The 27,048-nt window shown below is 40.9% G+C and overlaps 1 protein-coding gene across 1 annotated transcript; it reads left to right on the plus strand.

Annotated features, from left to right (window-relative positions):
• The first annotated feature begins 14,666 nt into the window (after positions 1 to 14,666).
• LOC145786348 (microtubule-associated protein 1 light chain 3 alpha-like) lies at positions 14,667 to 26,949 on the plus strand. Its single transcript, XM_082597991.1, has 4 exons — positions 14,667 to 14,789; positions 19,862 to 19,917; positions 20,214 to 20,320; positions 21,655 to 26,949. The coding sequence occupies exons 1-4, from the start codon at positions 14,750 to 14,752 to the stop codon at positions 21,821 to 21,823; spliced, it is 372 nt and encodes a 123-aa protein (XP_082454117.1). The 5' UTR covers positions 14,667 to 14,749; the 3' UTR covers positions 21,824 to 26,949.
• Positions 26,950 to 27,048: the final 99 nt, after the last annotated feature.

Consider the following 27,048-nt stretch of genomic DNA (forward strand, 5'->3'; position numbering starts at 1 on the left):
AAATATAGAATATTGGGATGAAACTTTGGAGGTTGCATCGAGTTGATCAGGAAATCATGTTTATCGATGAGTTAAAAGCAACGCGAGGTTGATCCGAGCGGGAAACAGCAGCATATCGGGAGAAGGTAGTGTGTGATAATCTAAAATATTGAAATATGAAAATACAGATCCAGTGTTGTTAATGATATTACGTCATTGATAGATGATATGAGTCCATTCACGATATGCAATATATACTTAATTCATATATTGCTATTTTATTTTATTGATGATGATTGTATTCTTCATTGAGCTGCAGCATGCTGATGAAACAACAATTGTTTACAGGTAAATTGATAATGAAACGATGGATTTAACATACTATGACGTCACACAATTACTGGCGGGTTTTGAGGTTTGCTGTCTTGCGCGCTCGGATGCTTACTGCAGAGCTTCTGTTGTTGGGGAATTGAGCTTCTGATCGCTGGAATCGTCTTTTCTATGACGTAGCCCCTCCACGAGTGAGCCCGGCGTTCCAAGCTTTCCAGACACGGAGGGAACCTTCGATTGAGAGGGAGGCCACTTTTCTAGCCACCTCTGTTACCCCACGAGCAGGAACACCCAAGGCCGCCAAAGCCCGAGAGCTCAACGGAGCATAGCTCCCGAGGGAGCCTACGACGAACGGAAGCGACAGGACGTCCCTGCAAGGGCGCTTCCTGTCTTCCAATATGTTTACACATAACTCGCCGTACTTGTCGTGTTTCCTGTCGGCGGCTTTTCGAAGGGAATCCGCGCCGTAATCGAACGGGCAAGTGACGTCACATACAACCGTGACACCGTCAAGGCGTTGCAGGACAATGTCAGGGCTCAGATCAGCACCGCCCGCTTCCACGTGTTGTGGAACCGTACTATCTATGGTAAGCAAGGGTTGCCATTCGGCAGGTACATGCTTCACGATCTCCCACAATACTGAATTGTGTCGTTCCGTGACAACAGGCATCACGGTAGGGCAGTGGTTCAATATATGAGGGAGAGTCTCTTCCGCTTTCCCACACGCGCGACATATGGCAGGTTTATATGGGTGGCCATGGCTTGGTTTTGATTTCAAGGGAAGTAGGTTTAGGCGGGCTTTATAAGCAAATGCACGGTTCGCGTGATCCAGGAGCTCCGGTCGCCGAGTCCAAGAGTTCGAAAATCCGGACAGACAGTGGGCACTGACCGTCTTGCCTTGGTCAGGTTTGGATTCCCACTGTCTCCTCCACCACAAGTCATTGTGTTGGTGGAGGGTCGGAACCACTTTTTTTCTTATGGGAGGGATGATTTTGGAGCTCCCCGCGGTCAACTCGAGACCGCCATCCGGGCGTGCGGACCAACGTACATTTAGACGACGGGTAGCCGCCAGGACGCGGACCCACAAGCTTTCGCCTGTTGGGCACGGTCGAGAACGGGCACCTTCAGGAGGGGGGTCCTTATTCAAGTAACTGGCTAGCTGGCACGGGGTAGGATCTGGAGTGCCGAACCTCAGACTGGCACAACGCCTAAGCTGCCCGAAAGCGATGGCAGAGACACGGTCGTCAGGTGACGTCAGCATCTTGAAGGCCTGGGCTATCGAAAGCGTGTCACTTTCGCAACACAGATTCAACACACCAAAGCCCCCCAATGCAGGCTTACAGTAAAAGAAAGCGCTGCACGCCCACCTGGGAAGACGCCACGCCACCTTCAAACACTGCAATACCAGTCGATCGAGCTTCAGAAGCTCATACTGTCTGAAGCGCCGCATTCGCAGATGGTATGACGCGGACGGAAGAATGATAGAATTAAGTGCCAGAAGTTTCTGGCTTGGAGTAAGGAAAGATTTCATTAAAGAGGAAATTTGTTTCTCCAGGGTGGAGATGAAAGGTTGGGTAAGGGACGCATCCGAGGCGTAACCGGTTCGAGCGCCAAGATATTTGTACGTTTCGCCTTTGGGGATGACTCGGATTTCCTCCCCGGCTAGGGAGAAAGGTTCCGGGTCGACCCGCAGACGGGACGCCGACGCTTTCCTATAGGATAAGGTGCCACACTTGCGTGGGTTGAACCGTAGCCCGGACCAGGAAGAGAAGGGATCAGTAGTAGATAAGAGGGAGATCATTTGCTCGCGATCGGAAGAAACGAGACAGATGTCGTCCGCATATGCCATACAACGTACTTTGATGTCTTCTTTAGCAGGAAGGTTGTAGCCGCAATCCGTTTTGTCACGGACGCCCCTGAGGAGCACCTCGATGACCAAATTGAATAGCAGCCCAGACAACGGGCAGCCCTGACGGACTCCCCGCCCCACAGGGATACGGTCGGTTTCACCATTGCCGCAGCGGACGGTGCAGGTGTTAGCGACGTATATGTCGGAGATGCACTCAATAAGGTCTGTGGGGGCGTCGAAATGACGCAGGACCTCGGCTATGCATTCGTGCCGGACACTGCCAAAGGCGTTTCGAATGTCCAGAAACGCAACCGACACAGGCCTTTTGCGTGACTGTGCATCCGAGAGGATGGTGTCGAGCATGAACACATGCTTGTAGACGCCCTCCGTGGGCATGAATCCCTTTTGCTCTCGGCTGATAACATTCCCCTCCACCGCCCATCGCTGCAGGCGTCGGGCCAATACGGCGGCGTAAATCTTATATATGTTTCGGCAGATGGAGATGGGCCGCCAGTTGCTGACATCGTGCAGATCACCCTCAGGGTCTTTGCATATGAGTGTGGTCCTGCTGGTTCTCCACTGGTCCGGTACACGACGGTTGATCCGGCAGGTCTCGAAAAGGCTGGCCAAGAGTCCCCCTCTTGGGTCCAGGGTCTTCCAGAAACCGTAGGACAATCCGTCAGAACCAGGGCGGAACCGACATCAAGCGACTGGAGGACCGCCTCCACCTCCCGGGCCGTAATGGGACCTTCACCGTCATCGATGAGGGAGAGGTTTACATTGCCATACTCGTAACGGTGGGCGTTCATCCACTCAGGCATCCGCGAGCAACTCCCAGCTTTAGGAGCGGTCATGTCACGTCGAAATCTCTCCTCAATTTCTTGAGGGGGAATTTCGCAGTGAAGGTCGCAGTTTTTTCCTTCAACAATCCGACGGACCGTTCCCTTCGTGTCCCGCGAGAAGGCGGCTCGCAACTCCACTCCCCTACGATATCGGGCTCCGTTCCCGCGCGAACCCCCGCCGTCCGACCGAGGAGAACCCCCGTTCGAACGACGGCGAGCCGCGCGAGCCCGGGCGCCACGATTGAAGCGTGGTTTGCGAGGACGTGTCCTCTTGGGCGGCGAAGTGCCAGCGGTCCACTCTTCCAATTCAATGCAGAACTGGTCGAAATTTATGCCACCCGCTAAAGTAAGGTTCACTAAACTACAAAGAGCCCGCCTGGAGCTCTTCGTCTTACTTTCCCTGACCGGTTCAACAGGGTCTTGGATGGATCGTTGAGTGTTGGGTGTGATGGACATCCATGGGGTAGTCTGTGGGAGTCCGGGGTCATGCGTGGCTTGGTTGCATGCCATGGTGTCGCTTCGGGGTCGAGTCAAGGTTTGGGAAGAGATAGTTGAATGGAATTCATTGTGGGTGGTTTGGGTAGGTGGGGTAAAGGGTCGAGCTTCGGCAAACAGCGTCGAGGTACAAGATTGTATAGGACAGATGGAAACAGGATTAAAAGATAAGGAGGAGTGAGATGGGTAGTGTTGGAGAGACTTGGAAGAAGAGGTCTGCATGGGCGGCTTGGAAGAGCTGATTGAGTCCCCAGCTTCAGCTCCGGTGGTAGCCGTCCGAGGCAGGGAAGATGGGCGCGAAGCCGGCTTGGATAAACCGAGCGAGTCCACTGCCACGGCTCCGGTGGAGGTCGGCTTGCGCAGAGGTGCATATAGAAAAGGATTCGCACTGACAGTAGGGCCGTAACCGTCCGTGGTTGGGCTATCAGGCGAGGAAGTGGAGGAAGCGGAAAGAAATTTGCTGTTCGACGAGTCGGACGAGTCGGAAGAGTCCCCACTTTCCGACCCAGGTCCGGCCGAAGACAGGCGAGGAAGAAACAGCACATCTAGATCAGGCAAGCTGTCAGCATCAGCTGGGCTGAGCGAAGTCTTGCGTGAATGGGATAGAACAGTACGGAAAAGTTCTGGTATAAAGTCAGGTGGGGGGGGCAAAGTGGAAGTGCTATCCAGGCCTTGGCGCCAGAAGACTTGAGAGCGGATGACAGAGGAAGAGGAAGGGAGGGATGACCCCTCGACCGATGCGCCTGCAGTCGAGGGCCGGCGCCTTCCATGCCTAACAACAGAGACGTAGGAAGGCCCAGGCTTGGTCATCATAGGGAGCCTGGTTTGGCTCTCCGACGGCGTCGGGTCATTGCTCGGCCAGGGAAGGCAGGTTGGCAATTGAAGGCCCTTGAGGCAGGATCGCCAGTGCTCTAAGGCCCCATCCAGCTTGTAAGCTCGAGGGAGAACACGGCAGCACCTGCTACAGGTGATCAGGAACTCGGCGCGCGAACCATGGAATGCTCGCATATGGTCCTGATACGCCTGCACATCTCGGTAAGGTCGAGATGCCCTCCTGCAAGTGGAGAAAGGACAGAGAAGGGGGAATAGATTGGGGAGGGTGAGGCGAATAGGGCAGACGGACTGCAGTCTATTCGACCTCAGATATAGTGGAGCTGACTCGTGGCATGCGACAGGTAAGCCACTGTGTGGTGTGGGATCACGGATCGGACACTCGTCGCCACGACGAAGCAACGAGTTCGTGAAAGCAATAGAGTCTACCGGTGAGGCTTCACCATCTGGGTTGAGTGGGACTGAGTGCCCACTCACAGGAACCTGCTTCCTCGTCGGCCAGCCTAAACTAGTGGACTCAGCAGACGGGGAGGTAAAATCAACACCGGCCAGGTTATCTTGAAAAGTCTTTGAACCTGTGCGACTTAAAGGGCGTGACATAATCAGTAGAAAATGTATAAATATAATATATAAAAAGTTGGTTAAGTTTAAGATGTTTCGGAGTTTACAGCGACAGCTCAAAGTTTAGAAATTGAAAGTAACGGATTACAAAAACAAAGAACTACTGACGGATTACAAGAGGGTTGAATCAGAGGTTACTACTTAAAATTTGATAATTATTTTTTTTACATAGACTCAACGTTACTAAATGCAATTAGGCTTTGAATATCAGTTAATTACGGTGATGCTTTCAGTCGAAAAAAAATTGCCTAATTTTAAACAAAACTGCATTAAAAGAGCGAGTTTTGCCAATACCAAACATTCAAACATCTCAGCCAGGAATTAGCAACAAGAAAACATAGAGACTTAGCTTTATTTCTGAAAAATGCCGAAGAAAACATGATCTTATCCTTTTGCTATGCCACCGTACAGCACCATTTTACAGGAATATTTGTAGGCTTACCCACATTTTTGTTGAAAATGCTCTCAGAATGCACCAAATTCAAAATAATTTTTTTAAATTTTCTGGGGGAGGCCCCCCAGACCCCCTGCCGCTGGGTCGTCAACAGGTCATAACATAATTTCGCATAAGCGCATAAGTCATAACATAATTTCGTCAATCTCATCAATCGTGAAGTGCGTTGCGAATTCAGCAAATTCTTTTAAGTGTGTTGCTTTGAAACCTATGTAACATATGATTCCATAAGGAAACGCAATATACCAAAATTTCAAATTGAAATTTTTGGGGGTCCGCGACCGCTTCGAAGACACCAAAATGGGTCCACCAAGACAAAAAGGTTGAGAACCACTGCTATAGGCTTACTGTACTAAGGCAGACACGAAAAGGGCCATTACAGTACACTTGACAAACTGTAATGCAAACTCTTAGTCAAGTCAAGTCAAGTCAATTTATTTGTTTTAACAGCGCCATATATTAACAAATAATCAGAGTAAAATGTTTGTTTTTTGTTTGTTTGTTTGTTTATCTTTATCCTGCATTGCGGGAAAGCGGACTTGAGCGCTATGCATCGGTGTACGCCTTCCGACGTACACCTGACCCACGCTGCAACCGACGGCAATGTCTGTTTTCGGTTGTCTACTTTACTTATGACTTAAATTTGGTACTACCCATTACTTGAAATCGATCACTGGGTAGAGGCAATTATCGTAAAGTTTCTTGCCCAGAGAAACAACAGCAAGTGCGAGTGGCTGGAGTCGAACATGCAGGCTTTCGACTGTGAGCCCAACGCGCTAACCACTCGCCATTGCTGCCGAGTAGCCTACTCGCCATTGCTGCCGAGTATTCGCCATTGCTGCCGAGTAGGCACTTTAAATGTAATTGTATGTAAATGTAAATGTTAATCTAAATGTTAAATGTAATTGTCAAAACAATGCATTGTACAACTGTTGGTTAGATTATGGCGCAATCAGGATGGTAGCGAAAGACCATAAGCAATCATCTAGTCAGCCACCACCCCATCACAGTAAATCTAACTACACATTCATACACACTAGTGTGCAGAGGCAGGCACACTACTTCATTGAATAAAAAGGGTTCGCCACTGAGATTGAAAAACAACTACTGTTGGTTTGAATCTGCATTTTCAGACTGAGTAAGCCGAGGATGAAGATTCAAACCAACGACCAAGAATTGACCAACCACCAATAATTAGTGATTGTGTGCTATAATAGGCTACAGCACTTGCGAAAGTTTTCCTGAAATAACGAGGAAAAACGTGGATACCACCACCGAATTGCAACAATTTTTATGTGAAGCATACAAAGACAGGGCAATTTGATACTAATAACTGTAGAGAACAAATATTAATAAGTACGATATGATGATATAGGCCTACTGTAAAGGTAAGTTATCCTTTGTATTGAGCACTTAAGGTACGCATGTATATTCATGTAACAGTTGGTTTTTGAGATTTTTTTTAAAGTGCAAATTACGTATTCTTAGTGTAAATTACGGCACTGTCTGCATATTGACTATATTTTTCCATACTTCTGTGTTGATACAATGCATTGTTTTGAAAATTTCATTCACTCTGTGATATTGCGCAATCAAAACAAATAAATTTAGCCTACTTGACTTATAGGTATTTGAATTGATGTGTCAACAAATAACATAAGTAGGCTATACATCTCTCGGCAATAGCCAAAGCATGTCTAGTCTTGTAAAAACTTTGAAGATGTAACCAAAAACGAGAAACTTATGCTCTGTAGAAAAAAGTTTTTTTCAAAAATATCAGCAAAAATTTAGACATTTCCACACCGCACTTCCTTTCAAAACTGAAAATTATTGTCACGTGATTCATTCAGCTGATGTTGGTAAACAAAGAAGCTGTCTCCATCTTTTGTGTAGCTTGTAATTTTGAGTCCTTCAAGTGAATACGTTTTCTTACCAATTCAAGTTTGTCAGACAAAGCAGTAAAGATAAATTTATGTTGCAATGACCAATCTAAGTTTTCTCCTGAGATTGACTAAAGTTTAATTTGTTAAGAATAAATGACAAATTAGGCCGGAAGAAATTCACAGTACGGTACCGGTATCGTATTTGTTCACAATATTTTTAAGACAATTTGAGTAGAGAGGTACGTAACTTTTTTAAACCACAAACAGACATAACTCAGCGACAACACTACATTTAACATTATAAAAACAATATGCTAACGTTTTCGGCTAGTCATGCAGCCCTTTTCAAGCCTATAAGAGAAATATTTTTAAAAGAAATACCGTACTAAAGAACAGAGAGAGAGAGAGAGAAATAACTTTATTTGCCAATCAGATTCTATAATAGTACGATACACAATAAGCTTACATCACAATAACAAACAGTTCATGAACATATAATAACTCACTATCACAGCAAAAATATTGTCAAATCTAAACATTTCAGAAAACTTGCTTTACTATCTCACACAAAATGATAACTGAAAAATTACCGTACGCAGCACAACGGGTCAAGTATTTGAGAGGTAAAATTAATTAAAGGTTCAGAAAAGGACTCAAGCAGATTACGCATGATGGACAGAAGCACAACATGAGATAGTAGCACAAACAAAGTAAAAATACAAGAAGCACAAGACGTGACAATTCAATGCTGAATCTCTTGTGCTTCTTATACTAGCGGGATCAAGTCTTTTAGGCACAGACAGCTAGGCGCCGGTCAAATAGGTGCGCACACTGTGGCGTCTGGATATTTAGGTGCGGAGCACTGTGGCGCTCGTTCATTTAGGTGCTATTTCTAGTAAAGTCTGCAGATTGTATCAGCTTGGCAGGTAGGGCAATGCTTTCACACAAAATGTTATATTGAACAGAAAATATGTTGTTTTTATAATGGGCGTGTTCGACGTTTATTTGTTGTTAGTCCAGGTTTGCGTTGGCGAAAGCTTTATCAATAAATTATTCAAGTTTCCGAACATGACTGAGTTCACTTTTAGTTATATATATAAGTCAAATAATAACTACACTAAACATCAGTAAAAAATATACCGTAGCCTATATTCAAGCGGTTGGTAGGCTTAATGCTTGAGTGAAGAGTAACTTAGTTTTCCATCAAACCCCGACTAGGTTTTGCCAAAGCTGAGCTAATACAATCTGCAGACTTTACTAGAAGTAGCACCTAAATAAACGGGCGCCACAGTGCTCCGCACCTAAATATCCAGACGCCACAGTGTGCGCGCCTATTTGACCAGCGCCTAACTGTCTGCGCCTAATAGACGTGGACCCCTTATAGCATACCGTATCTTCCAAAAAGTGCTGCCATAGTAAATGCTGCTTTATCACACTTGAATACATGACCATGTATTTGTATATAGTTCAGATCTGATCTACTGTACCGTATGTTATAGAAAAATTTTAGGCTTAACTTAAAATGTATGTTGAAGTGGGTGCAACCTATTTCGTCCCCTGAACACTTCGTACCCCGATTTTGTCCCCTGAAAAGATCAAGAAAAAAATACAACAGAACCGAAGTCGCTGATCGGAGTTGCCACAAACATTTCAAAATTTCTCTCAATCTTTTCAGGAGACAAAATAGGTCAAAATTTGTTTATGTTGACGGCGGACAAACGTGTCTGGTCTGAGCAGCTATTCCGGCGGACAAATCAGCCTTCCGGCGGACACACCAGATTTAACATCGGTTGTCATACGTAATCACTTTATCTTGATAATTCTTTGCCATTTGAGAACGGGTGGAGATAATGTCGTCCCCTGCCGATGTCGTACCCCCGATGTCGTCGCTTCATACATCGGGACGCGCAATCATTTACTCCGCCAGAAAAAGCTTCATCTGCCCGGGCTGTTGAATTTCCGGTCGAGCGTCAATGCCCATGTCGTCCCTCATGAGTGATTATGAATAACGTTGCCGGATAGACTTCATATGCGGCGGGCTGTTACATTTCAGCTCGAGCGTCAATGCGCGTGTCGTTCCCAGTGAGTGATTATGAATAACGTTGCCAAAAAACTTGACATTTGCTGGAAATACGCTTTTTTGCTAAAACGTAGGCTACAAAAGCAGACTTGCGAAAGTAGGCTATTACATTTTTAATATTTATTGTGGTGTTTGTTACGTTATTCTTTCAGTTTGGTACAACTTGTGGAATTAGTTAATGAACAAACAAAAAAACAATCAATTGGTAGGCTACCCAGGCCTCGAAACTGAAGGCGGCCATCGCCGTGATTAACCTACAAAAACCCATATTTTGTCTGTCGGGTTTCATCTTTCCGTCGGCCGCATTTGTCCAGCCATGAAGTTTTGAGAAAAATTTTACGCTAGCGGCCTTGTGAATAAAGTACTTTGCCACTTATAATCACAAAGAATTAGAAAGCAGTCAAAGCACCCAATAAATCACAATACACACTGTCTATGCTTGAATTGTTAACATTATTGATTGACCAAGCAGCTGAAGTCTGAAATAAAAATTAATTTCTAGGCTATATATAATAGTTGTTTTTTTCCAGATATTTGCTAAAAAAAGAAAAATGTGGCAAAAATTTCGTTTTGACTTGGAAAAGTTCGTTTCAAACAACCCTAATTTTTACCTACATTTAAATAGACAAAAAATGAACATCTGGCAACACTGCTTTCAACTCAAGGAACAACATCAATCTGGGACGACATTGGGGGAGACGACGTGTTCAGGGGACGACATCGGTGGCATCCTTTGAGAACTATAGCTACAGTTTAGAAGGCTTTTCAGCGAAGTCACTCTAAAAGGCTTTCATCAGACCAGACCATTGAAGAGTCAAAGTGCCCTGTAGCTGCCCAATACGTCACATAACTGATTAATTTCCACCAAACGAGATCGTTTGTCTTCTTGTGTCACAATGCTTCGGATATTGGTCGGAAAACTTCTGCACTGATGTTATTGTTTTCTGCTGTGCAACGTTTCACTAGACTTTTTTCCTCAGGTTTGTTTTTGCGTGTCATGTGAGCAAAAATGACAAAGAGCAAGTAGAATTTTCCCTGGGCCTTTTCTTTCTTACAGTCAGGGCTGCGATTTTTTCTTTCTTGTCAAACGACCAAAAATTCTGCGTTTGTTTGTCGAATAGTAATATGACGTCACAGGAGTCAGATTATAAGCGTTTGGCCGCGAGTTACCGCATAAGTTGTGTGGTATCAGAGTCACTTACTAAGCTTTTGATCGCACGCTGGTTGAGTGATTGCAAAGGAGTATCAAGCGCTAAGTTATGTACCTACCGGACATGTATACAGCCCTCGAAATTAGCTTGTATCTACGACGGCAAAAACATTGCCGTCGCCAAATTAACAAACCTTGGATTACGGCGGCAATTGCCATATGCTTTAATGTTTAAATCAAACAAAATTTTATGCGTTTCTTCATCGCGTGTCACACGGCGGTAGCCCAGAGCATCACGCAAGCTATTTTATGCGCTGACAATGCTCTTGTGAACTGTAAAACGTTTGCAACCTTATAAATACCGGTTTATTGTTACGCAAAAGTTATTTTTTCATGGAATGCTTATTGTTTACCGATGTCATTGCAAATATAAATTATAGTGAAAGAAGATACAGTTAAAAAGTAAAATTTACCTGCTATAGATTATCAAACAGAAGGAAAAGTTAGTGTGGTATTTTGCAAAATTTGTAAAGAATTTTATGACGGAAACAAATTGGAATTAGAAAAGCTACGGGGTCAAGTTAAAAAAGTAGTACGAAATTCGATAAATGGTTCGTGGGCAGTAAAGTAATGCTTTCGATCATATGGCATCGCGCGTTCATGAACGGGCAGTTTTGCGTCTTCAAGTATTTTAGCGACGAAGCGACAACCTCATCCTCCGATACAGTATCTGATAATTCCGATTCTGACAGCTAGTTCTTTATCAAACAGACTCGTGTTTGCTCGCAGTGTCCCAATTGTGCCGAAATTATGTTGTTACCGGTACCTGGTTGAACAATTAACGTTATTTTATGATAATTCAATTCAACGTCGCTAGATGTCAAATTAATGTAAAACAAACGTAAATTTCTTCTTGTGCAGTGATACGCAGGCATCAAAATTCGTTATTTTTGCATTGACTTCACGTCTGTAGACGTTGAATCAATGTAAAATGATGATTTTTGCTGTCTGGGTAGCCTACACAATATAACCCTCCAGGAAATTTAAATCAATTTGTGCTGTTAACTTACTTTAAAGGCAACCCAAAATTAACTTACTTTTCCTCCCTGAGTTATTTAAGGTGAATTAACGTAACAGCGTGCGTATCGCTACTTTTGGTATTATTAGATCACAACAAATCAAACAGTGCGGTGGTGATAGACTACTCTAGTATATTTTTCGCTTCTCGTTTTTTTGATTCAATGTCTACAGACGTTGAATCAATGTAAAAACGACGTGTTTTGCTAGCTAGGTTGTGTGCTATTGTGAATGCAAGTGCAAAATCGCCCATTACGTAATCACAGAAACCCTTTTAGTGGAAGGAAGTTGAGTTGCAACCGTGTTTATCTGTCTACTATTCTTTATTCACATTGCAAAAAAATTCTCCATTCTTGGAACAACAAGTGCATAAGTCAGACATAAATACAAACTTGCATAGACGTTGACAAGTAAAAGTAGCCCACTTCGAAGAAAGTTAGAAACCCGTTGTGTCGAATAGCACGAAACGTGTGTGGCGAAATATTTGATGCCAGGCGTTAGAACTTCGATCAAAGCATTTTCCCGCAGTGTTCAAAATGTTCCTTTCCATAAAAATAGCGGCTTTTTTCATCTGTATTTCTGAACGTCTGGTCGGAAACTAGGCTGTTTTCTACATGTGAAAAACTTTCATAGCAAGTATCTAACAGTCATTTTACCAGAGCAATATTGTTAATTAGCTCAAACTGCGAAATACAAACTGGCATAGACGTTGACAACTCAACGTAGCCTAGGTTATTTCATCTATAAAAGAAACCCGTTGTGTCGAATAGCCTGAAACGTGTGTTGCAAAATGTTTGATGCCAGGCGTTGGAACTTCGATCAAAGCATTCTCTCGCAGTGTTCAAAATGGCGGCGCTGACGCCTTGGGAGTTTCTCGTGTGAAGCGTCGCTTTTAGACCTTGCTTTGAAGTACCTGGCGAAGGAAAGTTTACGTAAGTCAGCACTCTTATGATTGGATCACGTGATGCCCCCCCCCCCCCCGATTGTTTCTCGGCCTGACGATGTTTAGTCCTCTCAGTTTTTTTCCTTTTTATTTTAATTTTTTTGTTTTTTTCTGTAAGGCACGGCGTTTGTCGAATAGTGATGGCGCGTGTCGAGTGACCTTGTCACCGAAAAAGGCAAAAATCGCAGCCCTGCTTACAGTGATACCAAAACTTGATGTATGACAATAAAACTTGATGGTGACCCCTCCTCTACACTAACACTACGGTACGGTACTATTTTCTGCTGTCCGAATTTTCACTAGGCTTTTTTCTTCGGGTTTATTTTTGCGTGTCATGTAAGCGAAAGTGAATTTTTCCTGGTCCTTTTCTTTCTTACTGTAATACCAAAACTTAATAAATCTTGCTGCATCTTGCTGTGACAGCCTACTGGTGTAATATAATTTTGTAACAACCTTGCCCTTTCAATATTACTGGGAGATCAAAGCCAGACATTGGGACGTAAGACTTGAACTCAGTTGCGCGATTAGCGTAGAAGCACTGTACTTCCATCCATTCTTAGTGAAGAATTCACCTTTGTTACTGTGATTCAAAGTCATCAATCGTTGAAGCAAAAAAAAAATTGATTGCTTTCCTGCTTAAATGGAAGCTAAGGGATACACTACAGTATTAACATTTTCTAGATGCGCGCTGGAATGTGCTGGAAATTACACTCTCGCAATAATTGTTCATGTTATGCAATGACGTTATAACCTTCAAATAGGGATCCAACCTATTTCTCGGGGGACGAAATTGAGGTACGAAGTGTTCTGGGGACGAAATAGGTTGAATCCTGTTAAAACACCAAATGTTTAGTATTTTATTGTTTTTAAGACAGTTGCTAACATAATGTTAACATATTGTCAGCAAATTACATCTTTTTTGTGTGAAACAGGACTGTTCAAATTTCAGGGCAGGTGATGGAACGCCAAGTATGTGTAGCTTTGTCTAGTTCTGCTAGGCCATGCATGCCAATTGGTGCCTTGCTGGGTTTTTTTTTTGCTGAGACTTTTTGGTCATTTGTCCGAAATGACTTGAAAAAATTCAGTCATTTTTTATTTATTTTGGTCATTTGTTCTGATAAAAACCTTTCCATTCAAGTAGCTGATACAAACCCAAATTTGCACTTCCTGACTAGCTACAACATTAAGTTTCGCTGAGAATTTTTTTTTTTTTTTGTCATTTGTTTTTTGTCATTGTTTCATGTCGTCAAGTTATAGCCTATCTATTTTGTGAGTCATGCAAGGCCTGGTGCGTTGCGCTTGAAATGGCTTTGCCCGTGGTAGGATTTCTTTGTGGGGTTTTCTTTGCCTGCCTTGCTCTTTGCTATGAGCTAAACGCATCAAGATGTGTTCCCCTTACGACCATCAGCACTCTTGATAACGGGAATGGCCCGTTTCGGTGAGTCCGATTCGGTGAGTCCGATCCCTTAACGGGGGATTTTTTCAATTTTTTTTTTTAAATTATTGGGTACTGCAGCCTAATTATCATTGCCGTTTTAGGGTTAGGGGGTTGGGGTTAGGGTTAGAGGTTAGGAACTCACCGAATCAGACTCACCAAATCAGACTCACCGAATCGGACTCACCGAATAGTAGCAGACCCCTTGATAACGCACCATGGCCGATCTTCATAGCAACTGTCCATACAAATCTTCAATATATCAGCTAAAGTTATGTAGGCTAATAAAGTTATAGCCTATATATGTTTATTTGTTTTGTAACATTTTTTATTTTTTTATTTTCCCTTTATATCTTAAACTTTTCTGAAGGTGTTGCGACCGTGCCAAATTTTTTTCAACTCAATAACTTACTTCGATCACAAGCACGTTTTAACGTTCGCGTTTTGTCGCTTTTACCTTTTTCTTGACCTTTGCTATGTTGACGTGTATTGTTTTGATATGATGGTCAGAAATAAAAAAACAACTGAACTGAACTGAAACGTTGTTCTTTTCGGACATTTTGACCAAATTGACTATATTTTTTTCGAACATTTGCTAAAAAATTGGTCAATGACCGATAAATGACCAAAAAAAACCCAGGTGCCTTGTAAATTAAATATTTAAGAACTTTAAACTACATAATGTTGTGTGTCATGCAGAAATTAAACTTGATTAAGGCAAACAATAAGTAAATACTTTGTACACTGTGTTCAATAATTGTCTTTGTCACTCCGTTTATCATGTCTGCTGACCGTACATTCAAACAGAGGCGCTGCTTTGGTAAGAATATTTTGTTTATGCATTTGTTTTATATATTCAGTATATATATTTTACCTCTTTACAACCTCATGCTGTTCACAGAGAATGGGCTTCATCATCATAATCCATCGCCGGTTTGCTCCCCACTAGTGGGGGTGGCCGATTGTTTCCGCGCAGCACTTGTTTTAATCCCTTTTCTCCATTTCACCCTGTCCCTTACATCTTCCTCCTTCAGTCCGACTTTTTAAAATTCATCCTTCACTTGTTGTTTCCACGTTCTTCTTGGACGACCGCGTTTCCTCTTCCCATCCACCTTTAGATCTAGTGCCTTTCTAAGAAAACTTCCTTCCTCCCTCCTTATCACATGTCCATACCATCTTACTCCATTTGCCCTTGCCAGTTGGTCTATGGTCTCTCTCATCTCTAGCATATCCAACAATTCTTCAGTCCTTTTTTCCCTTCTCGTTTTCACCCCACACATTGCTCTCACCATTGACCTGTCCGTTCTTCTCAGGATTGCCAGTTCACTCTCTCTCAATACCCATGTCTCGCTACCATATAACATTGCAGGCCGCACACAGCTCCGATATACTTTTCCTTTCATCCTTAATGAAAATTTTCTGCCATGCAACATTTCCCGACATTCCCTGAACTTTGCCCAGCCCAATCTTGCCCTTGTTGTCACCGCTGCTTCACATCCACCACTTCCATTTATCCGATCACCCAGATAACAGAAGTCTGTCACTGTTTCGATGCCATGGCAGAACTCATCATCATGGCCTTCCACTTCATTCCTTCCTTTACTGCATTTCCCACAAACAAAACACTTCGCCAATCTTGTTGCGGCTCTCTTGACATTAGCACATCTTGCATGTACCCACTTTCCACATTCCTTGCATTGCATTAAATTTCTCATCACTCTCTTGCCACATATTCCACAGGGATCTACTTTGTTCTCAACAACTGTTCCTTCTGCTCCACTCACCATCACTTTTGTTTTTTCAAAATTCACCTTCATACCCTTGGTTTCAAATGCTTCTTTCCATATCTCAAACTTTCTCTCCAGTCCCTCCATACTATTACTTGTCAAGACCAGGTCGTCTGCATACAAAATTTCACTCAATAAGCCCTCCCTCACTCCTTCAGTTACAACGTCAACCACAATAGCAAATATCAGAGGTGACAAAACTGATCCTTGGTGTACAACAACCTTCACATAAAACTCGTTTGAATAATTTGATCCAACTCTCACTTTTGTTCTTGCATCCTCATACATAGACATCACAGCTCTCACTAATACCTCCGGTATACCTCTTTTCCTCATGTGGCTTGTACTGTATAATATGCAGCATAGTATTGTATAGACAAAAAAGTGATCAACTGTGTATCGATTGAACACACAAACTGTTTAATCTTGTATGATTCTTCCAAACCATAAAATTTAAATGGATAATCTGATCAGAATGGCCCGATTCGGTGAGTCCGATTCGGTGAGTTCCCTATTCGGTGAGAGCCCTTTTCGGTGAGAGCCCTATTCGGTGAATTTTTTTTAAAATTATTGCGCGCCGTAGCCTAATTATCATTGCCGTTATAGGGTTAGGGTTTTTGGGGTTTGCTGGTTTTTGGGGGTTTTGGGGGTTTTTGTTTTTTTTGGGGGGTTTGGGGTTAGGGGGTTTGGGTTTTTGGGTTTGGGGTTAGAGGGTTTGGGGGTTAGGGGTTTTAATTAGGCTACGGTACCCGATAATTTTCAAAAAAAAATTCAAAAAAATTACCGAATAGGGCTCTCACCGAAAAAGGCTCACCGAATAGTAACAGACCCAATCTGATTGGGATACTTGCATATATCAGTAAACTACATATAAAAGCTTGTTTAATTAATGATACAAGTACCGGTATATATATGATTTTTTTAGCACATATCAATGAAAACTTAAACGAAGTTAAGAATTTATTAAGAACTTAAAACTATGCAGCACCAGGAATTGCTTTTATTTCTAGCATTGAAGAGGATTCAGATTCTTTTTATTTGGTTTAGCACTACAGCATAGTATAGCCTACATCAATTAGTATATAGATGAAGAGAGTATGTAGTTTTCAAAACGATTGCTGAACATGAGTTAATTGTCTACATTTTGGGCTTTTTATTTTGTGATTACACATGTGATTGCAGTCTTCGAAATTAGCCTCGGCAATTGCCGAGGCAGATGCATGAATGGCGCGTTAGCATCAGCAATAAAAATGCAGAGACCACACGAGCGGTGGTAAGGTTAGGGTTAGACATTCCTGCCAGTCATTATTCCACAGCCATAGATTTTTTCCATAGTCAACACCCTGATGGAGCTCTGCGAAAGAGAAAGAGGCGTGTGGATGGGCATCAAAGCACGAAAGCCGCAAAACGTGAAGTCGTGGACGCTCCATTGCGAATGACGAAGACAGTGTAGATTTACAGCCAAGCGATGAACCTCTTGATGTGTCTGATGACGCGACAACCTCATCCTCCGATACAGCAGCTGATGATTTCGATTCTGACAGCTAGTTCTTTATCAAACTGACTTTGTGTTGCTCGCAGAACTTGTGCCAAAATTATGTTAGTGTACTGTATACGTAAATCGAGGCAATCTTCTCGCAGGGAGCTGCTGTTCAATTCAATTCAAATTATTTTTCTATGTCAGAATGCAAAAGAAATGATATTGTAAAAAAGAAATACAGTAACAAAACCAACAAAAGGACAAGGTGGCAAAACCTTAATGGTTTAAAAGACGTGGACAAAAAGATTTAATATTGCGGTATATGCATTGATAAATATAATTCAGCACGGCCACCATTAATTTGTTACCGGTACCTGGTTGCGCAATTAAAGTTACTTTATGATAATTCAACGTCGCTACATGTCGAATTAATGTAAAACAAACGTAAATTTCTTATTGGGCATTGTTGTTACACAATGTAACCGCCTGGAAAATTAAATTGATTTGTGCTGACTCGAACGTTGAATCAACCCAAAATTAACTTTCTTCCCCCCCCCCCCGTGAGTTATTTAATGTGAATTGCTGTAACAGCGTGCGTAATCGCTTTATCGCTACTTTTGGTATTATTACATCACAATAAATTAAACAGTTGTAATAGACAACTCTAGTATATTTTTCGCTTCTTGTTTTACATGTTTTGGTACGTTTTTTTTTTGTAATAAAAGTTTACAGCAATTGCCGAGGCGATTTCATCTTTTGCCGTTTGGCCTCGGCAACGTTTTTGCTGAAGTAAAAATATGCTAATTTTGAAGACTGGATTGTTTTTAATAATTAAAGTATATTATCTGCATGATATATATGGAGATAAATTGCGTTGCTTGCTCTCAGAAGTCGTTAAACTTGAAAGACAGGTTTCAGTAATTGACACCTGTGCAGGGCATTATTATTGATGTTCAAAAGTTTGCAACAATTGATAACAACTAACAACTGCTACAGTTGGCTGAAAATCGCCAATATTGTGGATACTTTTTTTGACATTATTTTGCACCCAACTGGTGTTATATAAATTCTTATTATGCATTAAGCTGTTATGAGATAAACTGGCAACAAAACATTGGTTACAATTTGGAATTTACAACCTTTGTGTGACAAAACCCAGGTTACCCGATATGCGAATAACCGAATTTGTGTGTATTCAAAATGCATTGTTACCAAATCCCTCTTTTTATTGATGTTTTTCTACTTAAAATCTTGCTATGCTGGATGAATTGTGAGAGCATCTGCCTGCACTTCATTCCATCATGTCCATTGTTCGTAGACTGGATGCCACAAACATATTCTATTCATATTTAGTTAGTTGCAAATTCAAAAGTTCATCTCTTTACTGGATCATGAAGCTAATGTTTAAGCTGTCACAAGGATTCATGTACAGTTGTACACTTCAAAATATTGTTATTTTATTCTGATTGTCACAGGGCTAGTGCACAGTATCTGGACTGTATACCAACTAGCATGTGCAATTGTGCATAAGTATCTTGAAAGCAATTGTATCATTGACTTATAGTCGATCATAATATTGTGTTGGGAAAAGCATTTAATTTTAACAGATTGATTTGAAGTTTAATGATTTTTGAATTCATTGAACATTGTTGATATCTACCGTAAATTCAAGCCACGAAACTAGTATTTTGGCTAAATTACTTCAAATACATCATAAAACATTTCAAAACTTAAAATTTGTACGAAGATTTTGTAAGTTCCATTGTTAATTTGATAACCTTCATCAGGCTGCAGTATATCACTGCGTGATGATGTGATAGTTAGTGCTTTGGACATAGTGTTCAGAGTTCAGGTGTTTAACTCTAAGCTGTCAAGTGGAAAGATTTGGTCCAGCTTGTTGGTCCATCTCCATTAGTCCTGCTTGATTTTTTTTTTTTTTCAGTGTGTTTTTGTAAACCCTCAACATGAGGATCAATTCATGGTCTGTAGTGTATAATCAAAATTGGTTGATGATGATAAGAGGGGCATCTTAAACTCCTTATGAAGTTGATCAAAGACGGCATGCATCAGCAACTTTTTGATCTACAAACTGAAACATACTGTTAGAGCAGGGGTGACGAACCTTTTTGCGGTTGCGGGCCACTTTGTCAATTACACATGAGTTATTGGGCCACACACAACTTTCTAATCGTACCCTACTATGAAATCTTTTAGAAGCGACTCAAGATATTATTCATGAAAAGTAACAAACGGCAGATGAAAGTATTAAAACCCACTCAGTTGAAATTATCTTACGCAGAATCGAAACATCTCAGTAAAAAATAAAAACAAATCAACTTGAGCAAAAAGGATAGAGCAACAGTCCTTGCACTGATATTGAAGACAGTTTAATTTTCGAAGCGTTTGCTTTCATATGAGTATGATTTCTTCTTTTTTTGGCTTTATCCTTTTTGCTCAAGTTGACTAAATGTTTCGACCATTATGCACAGAGATGGTTTTTGTCTTTAATGCATGAGCGATTGTCAAATTGTTTTGCGGGCCGCACAAAATTCTTTGACGGGCCGCAGGTTCGTCACCTCTGTGTTAGAGGTTTGTATCTTCAAATGATATATTTCATGATTTCAGAGGACCGTGTGAATGATGTGACACAAATTCGTGAAGAACATCCAAACAAAATTCCGGTAAGGATTTTTTAATTAAATAATTAAATTAATTCTAATCCAGACACCATAAGGATAAGTGAAATAGTTAACCCTGTTGCGCTATCAAATTAATTCTAATCCAGACATCATATGGATAAGTGTTTACTGTTTAGTTAATCCTGTGGCGCTATCTTGCTTTGCCTGCCTGTGGTACAAAAAAGCGAACTCTTGGAACTACAAGCCTATTTTGTCAAAATACACAACCGCATGCCATTTGTTAACATGCTCCTGGTATGTATATATCTTTTGATATTTTAATTATGCGCTATCCGCAGGTCATCATTGAACGGTACCAGGGAGAAAAACAGTTGCCCGTTTTGGATAAAACAAAGTTTCTTGTTCCGGACCATGTTTCCATGAGTGACTTGGTCAGAATCATAAGGTAGGTGGTTGGCTACTGGCCACGAGCCATGTTTTATGTTTCACGGCAGTCCAGTGTAACAAGAATTGACAGCGATAGACGGTAGACACGTGTTTTGCCCAGGAGGTTGGGCTCATCAGTATCGAACCACTAATGCATGCCACATAGTTCTCAACCGCTGCTTTTGCCAGTCAATTGAATCCTTGCCTTTGTTTTTTTCCACAAATTTGTTTTCTTTCCAAATATTGCTGTCAATTCTTGTGGAAAATAAACAAAGTCTATGATTCAGTTGACTAACAAAAGCAGCAGTTGAGAACTATGAGGCATGCATTAGTGGTGCGATACTGATGATCTTAGATTGATGGGCGAAACACATGTTTTTGGAAAAGTCATGACGGCTATTGGCTAGTGTGGAGGCTGCATCAGTAATCAGTATGGTTAGCGAAACACAATGCTCGCTGTTCTATACTAAGTAGTCAGGTGGTGCTGACGTCAGAAAGATCGCTGCTTCTCAACTGTCATGTTTAATGTCGTTTGTTATGGGTTCATATTCTTTTTTCTCGTGCTTTTAATTCTAGATGACTTGAAGGTAAAATAGCTTAATCAATATAATACTACAAGATTACATATATTATACTTAAAACTTACATGAACATACATTTGGCTGCCTGCATCTAAATACTTTTGACTTCGAACAGTTGCTTTGGAAATGTGTATCAACGTATTCTTATAGTTCAGAACTATGTCAGTCTGTTGCACCAACCAGCTTCTTGAACTGTTCTGTAGGTGGTTTTTGTTGCGGTGGTTTGTTCCTGATCAAGTGTATAACCTCACGATCACCTGACCGTAAAATTTGACATGCAGTTAGAAATATAACCGTCAGCATATTAGTCCTTGACTTATCGCCAAGCCGCTAGCGTTGTTGTTGCGATCTATTCTTGCAACATAAGCCATCAACAGATTGTCCTGTGATGATGTCACAACACGTTCGTTTGTGGCTATGGCGGGTGCGTTGCGATAAAGCACGTGACCCTCGGGCAGTGCTTTGCTGTTAAACAATGACATGTACTTGATGACCGTAATTTGCACCTACATGAATGCAAAAGTATACTAAAGTTTTATTTTTAACATTTTCTCTTGTGATAGCCTATACAATCCTTGCTGTTACTGTATCCAGCTTAAATTGTCGTTATGGTAGCAGCCTGTGCTGTTTTTGTAGCAGCTCAGAACGATAAAAAGCGTTGTGGAATGTATTGCCTATTTTAATGAGAATGATTTTGTGTCGACACACCAATTTATTTTCTTGAAATATCTTTTGTCAACTTTAAACTTGCAAATAGATTTTAATCTTTCAGACGACGTCTCCAACTGAGCCCAAGCCAAGCATTCTTTCTTCTTGTCAACAAACGTAGCATGGTAAGCATATCTTCCCCCATTGCTGAGGTATACCAGCAGGAACAAGACGACGACGGCTTTTTGTACATCACATACGCTTCGCAAGAAGTATTCGGCTGCTCTGTGTAATAAGATTACAGCTTTTTTCATGTCTCGTAAAAACAGCAAGCTATGTCAAGTGTTTTTCAATCAATCGTTTAAAAAGCGTAAACACGTTTAACTTTTTAAAAATTACATAGCATCGTTGCTTTGTGAGTTTGTGTCTCTGTGAGTGTCGTTCTATATGTGAAAGCTAATGATTGACCAATGCATGTGAGGTGGTTAAAGACGTTCTGTAATTATTGTCGGTTACAATTACAACAATGGACAGTATTTTACCATTCAGTTTTTAAGCGTCTATCACACAAATGCGGAACTTCTACATCTGTGCGTATGCCAGCTTGTATGTGAGTGTTTTTCAAGTCATCGCAATAGTATATATGATAACTGCATTGATTCAATCTACAAATCGTTGTATTACAATAAGAATATCGACTTTTTTGTTGCCTGTCTACCTTAAGACTTGGATCAAATGTTAGTGATATTCTTTGCTTTATCAGTTAAAAAACATCATTCAGCGTGATGATGGCTTGTTGGTAAAAAGAAGTAAAGGAAATATCATTGCACGCATGGTGACATTCTAGCCAATGATGATATGACGGTCGCTCACGCATGAACATTTAGTATCATCAATGACTGGTTCAGTTGATTATTTTTTGTGAAAAACAAAACGTATTAGGTTTTTATCCTCTTACAAGCTAACTAGTAATATTCCCTGAGACCTTTGGTGAAGATAGGGATGTTGCTGGCCAGTGACTGGGAAAGCCAACAACTTTAGGAAATGCATTGAATTATTTAAATTTTAAATATACCGGCAAGCTTCTGGCCATTGTTTTCGACAGTGCACGATTACGATACAGTGAGAAATGGTTTTAATAATGCTGACCTCGATAGTTTTCCTATTGTATATCTACCAGCTTATTTTACACTGAAACTAATCTTTCAATTTATATCGTTTCCCAGCTGTCAAGTTCTGTACTTTTTGCATCGTTTCAACGTTTGTCTAGGTTAAAAGTGTAAACTTTTAATAGCTGGGCCTGGGTATCTTAAGGCCACTGGAAAACTTTCTTTGCATTGGACTTGCCGCCTCGTGTTCCATCTGTTGATTTGTGTTTCACATCATCAGATTTTTCAAGCAAACCAAGTATTAACGTTTTTATATGTTGAATCAATACATCACAACAAAATTGTCTCAATATGCTAAAATATGAAATATCATCAGTTTATGTTTACAAATCAGTTGTCAATCAAGTGATGTTGCATTTGCGATGTCTCAGCTGTCGGGGTTGTTGTCGTCAGGGTTTCAGCATTTTACTGCTTTATTCGTTTTACGCAAAATGCACTGAAGTGTTGTTTATACAGTAGGGTGGATCAAAAAAAAAGAATTTTTGGGTTCAGCTTAGTGCATCTGCCAAAAGTTGCAGTTTGGGCTATCTTTTGCATTGATACTTAAAAAAACATTTTTTGACCCCGTTTGACCCCTATCCAAGAGCTCTCTAGTGGCCGCCGAACCAAAATTCCTTAAATTGGCTATAATTTTTTTTCTAGTGGGTTCAGGCTAGTGGTTTTGGTGTCTATCCCCACTAAATCAAGGCTTGTGAAGTCATTTCTGCAATCTAAAATCATCTATGGGCTAGCAAAATGACATCTGAGCCCTTTTTCAGCAAAAATGCTTAAAACAGTTGGAAATTTATGGGTTTTTTTTAGAAAAAAGGCAAAGAAAAACAAATTCATAATGCTGCTAAAGGCATTTCTGTTAGTATAATACACTGAAGCAAACATACAAAGCATACAATCTTTGAGGCATACAACGCATACAAAGCATCCAATTTGGATGAACAAATCAAAGGCAGCATTTTTGCAAAACTTCATATGGTAATTGTATGCTTTGTATGTTTGCTTCAGTGTATTATACTAACAGAAATGCCTTTAGCAGCATATTCCAATTATCCATAGCACAAAATGCATGACAACGGGTTCAGGCAAGATCAATTTGTGAGTGTTTTGTTGCTCAGTTCACCAACTTATGGCATGCATAACTTTTTTCGTACATTTATCTTGTGCAGAACTTCCAGCCAGCATGGTTTGTTGCTTGTGTAGATCTTGTACAACTCTGTACATATGGCCTTTTTTTTCTTCAGACTTGGTTACTTTACCGGAGTGATAATTTGTTACCATTCCCAACGCTCGCTTATCTTCATCGTTTGTGACACGGAAGAAGCTGAGTTTCTGCTTGATAGAAGTAAAATTTTCATTTTGTTTCAATAGCCTTGGAGGAAAGTGCAAAAAGTCGGGGAAGGCCTCCAAGAGGGAAAATAAAGTACATGAATCTGGACCAAACAAATCTTTTAGTTGCGTCTGTGGCTGTATAATAGGCTTAAGTAACTCTTGGGATTGGGAGGTTGTTCGAGTTCGTTGATGCTGACTCCATTGATACTTAACCATGATTTGCGCAGTAGATTTTTTTTTCAATTATGGAAACTTCTTGGCTAAACAAGCTAAAGACTGCAAGTCTCTCTGCCAATTACCAAAGATGGTTGTCAAGCTTAGCCTGGAACAACTGTGCCAATGGTTTAAACTATTTAGGATACTTGCTCGTGTTACAATCCATCATCAACATTAAATCATTGCTGAGTGACTCAACGGTCAAAGGAGCAGTGAACCATGGCTTAAAGTAGAAAATGCAAAGAAAGACTGTTAACTCTGTTATTCTTTGCAGCTGCTCATCACTACAGATTACAGAAGCTTGGATTGGCACAGTTATCTGCTTTTTTCTCTGCTCTTTTCTTTTTCTGCTTAACTTTAGTGCTGACTTCGACTTTTGGTTTCTCAACAAGGCTATCTTCAGTGTGTATATTATTTTTGTCATCCATCGAGCATGATGGTAGGTACCTGGAGCTTTCATTTTGAAGTATTTTCCATCTGGCAAAACTCCCCTAGCTGCAATTAAAAACAAGTCTCAGATTTCTCATGTAACCCCTTTATCTGAAGCATCTGAGTCTGACTGCTGTATTGAATTTAACAGGAGAGGCTATTTAAATGAAGGTTATTTAACAACTGACTTGTGAGAACTGTACTAAAAAGAAACTGGAAATGTATTAACTAGTACTGGTTCGAAGTCGAAATCAGCACTAAAGTCAAGCAGAAAAAGAAAAGAGCAGAGAAAAAAGCAGATAACTGTGCCAATCCAAGCTTAGCCTGCAACCTGTAGTGATGAGCAGCTGCAAAGAATAATAGAGTTAGCAGTCTTTCTTTGCATTTTCTACTTTAAGCCATGGTTCACTGCTCCTTTGACCGTTGAGTCACCCAGCAATGATTTAATGTTGATGATGGATCGTAACACGGGCAAGTATCCTAAATTGTTTAAATCATTGGCAGTAGTTGTTCCAGGCTAAGCTTGACAACCATATTTGGTACCTGGCAGAGAGACTTGTAGTCTTTAGCTTGTTTAGCCAAGAAGTTTCCATAATTGAAAAAAAAATCTGCTTCGCAAATCATGGTTAAGTATCAATGGAGTCAGCATCAATGAACTCGAACAACCTCCCAATCCAAAGAGTTACTTAAGCCTATTCTACAGCCACAGACGCAAAGTTTAAAAGATTTGTTTGGTCCAGATTCATTTACTTTATTTTCGCTCTTGGAGGTCTCTCCCGACTTTTTGCACTTTCCTCCAAGGCTAATGGAACAAAATGAAAATTTTACTTCTATCAAGCAGAAACTCAGCTTCCTCCGTGTCACAAACGATGAAGATAAGCGAGCGTTGGGAATAGTAACAAATTACCACTCCGGTAAAGTAACCAAGTCTGAAGAAAAAAAAGGCCATATGTACAGAGTTGTACAAGATCTACACAAGCAACAAACCATGCTGGCTGGAAGTTCTGCACAAGATAAATGTACAAAAAAAGTTATGTATGCCATAAGTTGGTGAACTGAGCCACAAAATAGTAACAGACTGATTTTGCCTGAACCCGTTGTCATGCATTTTGTGTCCATTATTGTAATGCTATGGATAATTGGATGTACAAATTAAAGGCAGCATTTTTGCAAAACTTCATATGGTAATTGTTTGCTTTTATATGTTTGCTTCAGTGTATTATACTAACAGAAATGCCTTTAGCAGCATTATGAATTTGTTTTTCTTTGTCTTTTTTCTAAAAAACCCCATAAATTTCCAACTTTTTTAAGCATTTTTGCTGAAAAAGGGCTTTGATGTCATTTTGCTAGCCCATAGATGATTTTAGATTGCAGAAATGACTTCACAAGCCTTGATTTAGTGGGGATAGACACCAAAACCACTAGCCTGCACCCACCAGAAAAAAAACTATAGCCAATTTAAGGAATTTTGGTTCGGCGGCCACTAGAGAGCTCTTGGATAGGGGTCAAACGGGGTCAAAAAATGTTTTTTCAAGTACCAATGCAAAAGATAGCCCAAACTGCAACTTTTGGCAGATGCACTAAGCTGAACTCAAAAATTCATTTTTTTGATCCACCCTATTATACAGCTGTCGCATAATTAACGCTAATTCAACACATTGTAGAGGCTGAATTAATGTTGAAAGGATATTGATTGCTGTTTTTTTTTGTTTTCAAATAACACTTCCTTAAATGTTTCTGCTTTATGTCTCGTGTTCCTCCACTGCGTCGTACTGCTGGTGATCTTTTCGTCAGCTATTTACCGCATCTCAGACAACAAATCAACGGTTGTTTACATTGATAAGACGGTTCATTTGCTGTCTGGGATTTTGATAATATTTTGTGAAACGTTCAAAGACATAAACCCTACGAAAAAATTACTACAAAAGAACCAATAACATTGGAAATATATTTACTTAAAATTAACTCCCCGAAGTGGGATTTGTACATTCGAGAACAAGGGTCCGTATGGTTTGTAGCCTACAGCTGCTTCTAACAGTGTGCAAGCGTTTGGTCTGGTTTGTATTGGCTACTTACGTTTGTATCCAATGATACGCCTGTGGCGATTTCAGTCTCTTGTACCTCTTCGCAACCAACCGAATGCTCTCACACTTTTTTCCAGTGATCTTTGTGGAACGAATGCTTTACTTTCCGACCGTTGGGTTTTTACAGTATTCTTAAATATTCGGTTTCATTTAACTTTTTGACGAATTAAAATGTACATTACAAAGTGTTTCAACTGATATGAGTGATTCTCGCAGAAAGCTGAACAGTCATTTCCTTTGTCATGTTATCTGATTAGCTGTTCCTTGTGACGTCAGTACTTCGTGGCACGTCACAGT

The sequence above is a fragment of the Aplidium turbinatum genome, chromosome 17, assembly GCF_918807975.1.
Source record: "Aplidium turbinatum chromosome 17, kaAplTurb1.1, whole genome shotgun sequence".
NCBI classification, from domain to species: domain Eukaryota; kingdom Metazoa; phylum Chordata; class Ascidiacea; order Aplousobranchia; family Polyclinidae; genus Aplidium; species Aplidium turbinatum.